A 6,000-nucleotide genomic window follows, 5' to 3' on the forward strand; every position below is an offset into this window, starting at 1 on the left:
AACTGAATTTTAGAAATCAAAAAGCATATACTATATATATATATATATATATATACACTGTATATATTATTTTTCAATATATATACTTTTTTTTTCCCTGAAATTGTGTTGTCTGCTTAATTTTTTTCTGGATTTATGATTTCATAAAAATTCACTATCAAAACATTGGCATAAAAAAATCAAGAACAAATAATTTAATCAATCTTTTACATTTTTTAAATCAGTCTTTTATTATTTACTCTGATTATAAGAAGAAACACAATCACAGCACTGGATATAAACTGAAAATAAAATAAAATAAAATAAAATAAAATAAAATAAAATAAAATAAAATAAAATAAAATAAAATAAAATAAATATATTTCCAATGCACCATTTCTCATTTCCATTTAGTTTAACTATGCACTAAAATAACTAAAACTGAAATAAAAATGTAATAAAAACTACATATATACACATATTTAAAAACAACAAAAATGAATACAAACGACAAAAACAAATTCTAAAATTAATTAAAATGAACATAAGAAAATATAAAAATAAAATCAAATAACAAAAACTATTGTACTGTAATTATTTATATTGTAATATATGCATATATAGAATAATTTACATGAATATTAATTTGATATATATATCATGCTGCTGTGTCTATTAGTTTGAATTAGATGCATTTATATTAGTTTTATTTATTGTATTCTATTTGCTTTTGTTTTATGTCGATCTTTGTATTTTATTGTGTTTTATGTTATTTTATTGCATTTTTATTGTAACTGTACAGCACTTCGGTACACACTGTTTTTTTAAGGTGCAATATAAATATATTTTGATTTGATTTGATTTGATTTGATTATATATTATATGTAAATATTTATTTATTTGTTTGTTTTGCATTTCAGTCATGAGAGTTTGTGAGTAAATGAGTTTAATTGTCTTGAAAGTCTGTTTCATTTTACTCCTAACATCTGAGGTGTTTCTTCATATTTCGGTGTGACCCTGACAGGTGAGTACGGCTGCACCTGTGTGGCGGGCGTGCTGGAGGACAGGTGCGGGCAGTCTGCGATGCGTGCGGCGGCGCGCGGGTCGGATGAGCTGATGAGCACGGGCGCGCTGATCTCCATGGAGTGCCGGTTGTTTCCCATCACCTGCGCCGAGCGCTGCGTCATGCTGAGCGCCGTGAACGAGTGACGCTTCTTGGCGTTTTTCTTCCCCTCCGCGTGTCGGTGCACGCCGTTCCCGTTACAGCTGACGGCGGCGGGCGGCGCGGGCTCCGCGCTCGGACCCGGAACCGCGGCCGGTTTGTCCATCTCCATCAGCTGCTTCGCCGTTTCATTCAGCTGAGGACAAATTGACAGTTATTATTTTACACTTATAATCACGGTCTCTTCTGCTCATCAAGGCTGCATTTATTTGATCAAAATACAGTAAAAATGTTAAATATTATTCTCATTTAAAACAACTGTTTTCTATGTGAATATCTGTTAAACCAGCAGTGTATTAAATATATTTTAATAAATATTGACGCAAACAAATGAATGAACAGGGAACGCAGGATCATTACAAACAGATTCAACTACAGTGAGAAGCTGAAGCACACGAGTCCTGCTGCAGACACACACACACACACACACACACACACACACACAGATGAAGGATCCCCCAGAATTGCTAAAGCAATTACTCAGTCTGATTCAGTGCCGCTGTCGTCCGTCTGTCTGATTTAACAATGTCATACACTGCATCATCAACACAAACATCACATTATGCTGATTATGAACCGTCTGCAGTAAATCAAACATCAGGAGAGTGAAACCAGCGGCTGATGATCAACACCAGCACATCACTCAAACTTTTATTTTCGTGTTTCCCAAATTAAGTTTTCTTTTTTCCCCATTTAAATTCAATTTTAATGTTTAAATTAAAAAGCCTGTCTAATTAAATGAAGTCATATGAAATAAACAGCAATTTATTAAAAGTTTAATAACAATTACTTTCTTAGGACACTATGAAGTTTTATTTTTACCAAATTCTATGTTTTCTGTTTTAAGTTTCTGGATATTGTTTTAATTTTATATATTCTTAAACATTTTATTTTTAATTTTACATTTTATTTTTACAATTTATTAAATCTATTATTTGTTTATTTATTTATTTATTTATGCTTTTTTCCCCCCCAAATTCTGTGTTGTCTGTTTTAGTTTCTCCTGGATTTATGATTTAATACAAATGTATTAACAAAAACAGTAGTAATCATATGAAGGCATAAAACATTTACAATTTAAAACAATTAGTTCATCTTTTAAAATGTAATGAAATCTGTAAAATGTCTTTTAAATTTTTATTGTTTATTACTGTTTATTTATTGTTGTTTATAATTATTATTGTTTTCTTTTTTCCACATTGTATTTGTCAGTTTTATTTTTAAAAAATCAGTTTTATTTTCCCCCAAATTCTTTTTTTTTTCATTTGAATTCAATGTTTAAAGTAAAAAAAAAACTTGCCAAATAAAATGAAATCATGAAATATACAATTAAACAATAATTAATTTATTAAAAGTTGTATAAAAATTACATTCTTTAGGACACTATGAAGTTTTATTTATTTTGACCAAATTCTACGTTTTATGTTTTATGTTTCTGGATATTGTTTTAATTTTATATATTCTATATGTTATCTATCTATCTCATTATTCATTGTAATCATCTAAAAGCATGTCCTATTAGTTGAACTTCTAAAACTACAATTTATTATTTATTAATTTATGTTTTTTTCCCCAAAAAAATCTGTTGTCTGCTTTAGTTTTTAAAGCTTTAAATTTATTAACAAAAACAGTAGTAATCAAATAAAGGCATAAAACAATTACAATTAAAAAAAATTAATTCATCTTTTAAAATGTAATGATATGAAAATTTAAACATTCCTTTACATTTTAAATTAAAATGATTATAATTATTGTTTATTATTGGTTATTATTTATTATTTATTTACTGTTTATAATTATTATTGTTGTTTTCTTTTTACTACTTCTATTTGATCTTTTCCCAAATTTAGTTTTGTTTTATCCCAAAATCAGTTTTATTTTCCCCCCAAATTCTTTTTTTTTATATAAAGTCAATTTTAATGTTTAAATTAAAAAAAAAAAAAAAAGAATTGTCTACTTAAATGAAATCATGAAATATACAATTAAACAATAATTTATTAAAAATTACTTTCTGAGGACACTACGAACTAATATATATTATAAATACAAATTTATTAACAAAAACAATGGTAGTCAACTGAAGGCACAAAACATTTACAAATTAAAACTATTTATTTAATTTAATGTAATGACATTTTTTTAAAAATTCCTTTAAATTTTAAATTAAAATTATTATAACTATTGTTTATTATTTATTTATTGTTTATAATTATTATTATTGTTTTCTTTTTACTACTTCTATTTGATCTTTTCCCAAATTTAGTTTTGTTGTATCCCAAAAACAGTTTTATTCCCCAATTCCTTTCAATTTTAAATAAAAATGGTTATAATTATTGTTTATTATTGGTCATTATTTTTTATTTTTATTTATATTGTTTATAATGTTTAGAATTATTGAAATCTTTTACCAAATTTAGTTTTGTTTTTCCCCAAATTAACAATCAAACAACAATGCATTAAAAGTTTAATACAAATAACTTTCATATGAAGTATTATTTTTTACCAAATTCTATGTTTTCTGTTTTAAGTTTCTGGATATCGTTGCAATTTTATATATTGCATATGTTACATATATATAGAGAGAGAGAGAGAGAGAGAGAGAGAGAGAGAGAGAGAGAGAGAGTTCAGATGCAAAACCAGCTAAATCCATCTGACGTCTTTCTTTAAAAAATGCATTTTTATCAGGCTCAGATGTGTAGGTTTCTATGTAAGTACCGGTTCTTCTAACTGAGCTTGACTAATAAGACATGCTTTTAGATTATTAAAATTAATTATAATTATAATTAATTTTAATAATCTAAAAGCATGTCTTATTAGTCAAACTTCTAAAACATAAACATTTTATTAAAACTATGTTTGTTTATTTATTTATTTATGTTTTTTGCCTGTTTCAGTTTTTCCCAGATTTATGATTTAATACAAATTTATTAACAAAAACAGTGGTAATCAAATGAAGGCATAAAATGTTTACAATTTAAAACAATTTAATTCATCTTTTAGACTGTAATGGAACGAAAATTTAAAAATTCCTTTAAATTTAAATGATTATAATTATTGTACTTTCTTGAAGTTAAAGTTAACTTTTATATTGTCAGGTTGTAGTGAAGAGCTGCAAGTTTCTGTGTGTAGTTTGTTTCTTTTTTTCTTACTCTTCAATCAAACACATTTTCTCAGTAACACTGCTTTAACTGATCATCAGTTTACCATTTAATTCCTGTGTTTTTATGACCAAAGCCAAATTCATCATCTGGCAGCATCACTGCATTGGGAAATCAATGTTGTGCTTCACATAAAATGACAGAAACCATTATCCCACAATAATAATGAAAACACTCTGTTGAGGTTTTCATGTAAACGGCTGAACTGATGCAAACAAAAGCAGACGTGACTGTGTGCGGCGAACAAACAGATCAAAAGTGACTCGAGCCCTTTGTTTCAACTCACAGTCCCGCATTCATAAATATGCTAATCCCATGCAAATAGTATGTAAATGAGGCTGATTGATGGACCCCGCAGACCCGGCGCGGGTCTCTGCGGACGCACGGCGAGGCCTCCTGAAGGTCAGAATATTATTGCTGTGACATGAGGCGATCAGAGAGAATTAATCACGAGCGTAAAGTGCACACGGACACCCTACAACCGACTTCCGTCTGAGACAAAGAGCAGGAAATAACGAGCGCTGACGTCACACGTGCATTTGTGGAAACAGCCCGTAATAACGGTGTGATTAGTGAAGTGCTTGTTGTTACTCCCGTTGATCGGTTGGTTCGGATCCCGGCGCGCAAGAGCTCGTTAGCGCAGCAGTGAACTTTGAAATGTGGTTAATATAGGTCAAGCTCCGGCTTCGGTCGCGCGAGGAAGCGAGAGTTCAGACGCCTCTCCGCGTGCAGGTTGCTGCTAATTGTGCCAATAATAGAGCACATCACGCGGTGTAATTACGGCACGAGAAGACGACAAAAAGAAAATCACAAAGCGCCAAATGTGCAGCGGAATAATGACAGGCTGTCAGACGCGCACGGAAATAACTGCACGAGCGCGATCTGAGCGCTATCAGCACCTATTTATGTCAGCTCTGTTTTTACATGTAGACTTCATGTGCATGTGTGTGTTTGACTGTGCATGTGTGCGTGTGCCCAAAAGTGAGCAAAACCTGAACGAAATCTCTAAAAACCTCCCTTTGGGAACGTCCTCATTTGTAAAACTGGTATAAAAATAAAGTAAACAGTTTTTTGAAATTGTAAAAATGCAGAAAGTGAGGGTTAGGAGTAGGTTTAGGTTAGAAAATGTAAAACTATCTGCATATAAAAACAATAGAGGTCAATGTAATGTCCCCATTTAGATAGGTCAACGTGTGTTTGAGTGCATGTGTGTGTGTGTGTTATATCTGTAAACAAAAACAACAGAAGTCTATGTACTGTTCCCATTTAGATTGCTAAGTATTGTGTGTGTAAGTGCACAAGTGCATGTGTATAAGTGTGAGTGTGTGTGTATGTGAGTGTGCATGTGTGTTAAAGTGTGTGTGTGTTTGAGTGTGTATAAGTGTGAGTGTGTGTGTATGTGAGTGTGCATGTGTGTTAAAGTGTGTGTGTGTTTGAGTGTGTATAAGTGTGAGTGTGTGTGTATGTGAGTGTGCATGTGTGTTAAAGTGTGTGTGTGTTTGAGTGTGTATGTGTGTTAAAGTGTGTGTGTGTGTGTGTGTGAGTGTGCATGTGTGTTAAAGTGTGTGTGTGAGTGTGTATAAGTGTGAGTGTGCATGTGTGTTAAAGTGTGAGTGTGCATGTGTGTTAAAGTGTGTGTGT

General features: G+C 30.9%; 1 protein-coding gene across 1 annotated transcript in view; it reads right to left on the reverse strand.

Annotated features, from left to right (window-relative positions):
* LOC127170955 (E3 ubiquitin-protein ligase SH3RF3) overlaps window positions 1–6,000 on the reverse strand; it is a 127,812-nt gene that overhangs the window by 22,383 nt on the left and 99,429 nt on the right. The window contains exon 4 of the mRNA XM_051119328.1: window positions 1,020–1,337. Within this exon, the coding sequence (XP_050975285.1) occupies window positions 1,020–1,337 (318 nt within the window). The remainder of the gene's footprint in view (window positions 1–1,019; window positions 1,338–6,000) is intronic.

Source organism: Labeo rohita, chromosome 9 (assembly GCF_022985175.1).
Source record: "Labeo rohita strain BAU-BD-2019 chromosome 9, IGBB_LRoh.1.0, whole genome shotgun sequence".
Taxonomy (NCBI): Eukaryota; Metazoa; Chordata; class Actinopteri; order Cypriniformes; family Cyprinidae; genus Labeo; species Labeo rohita.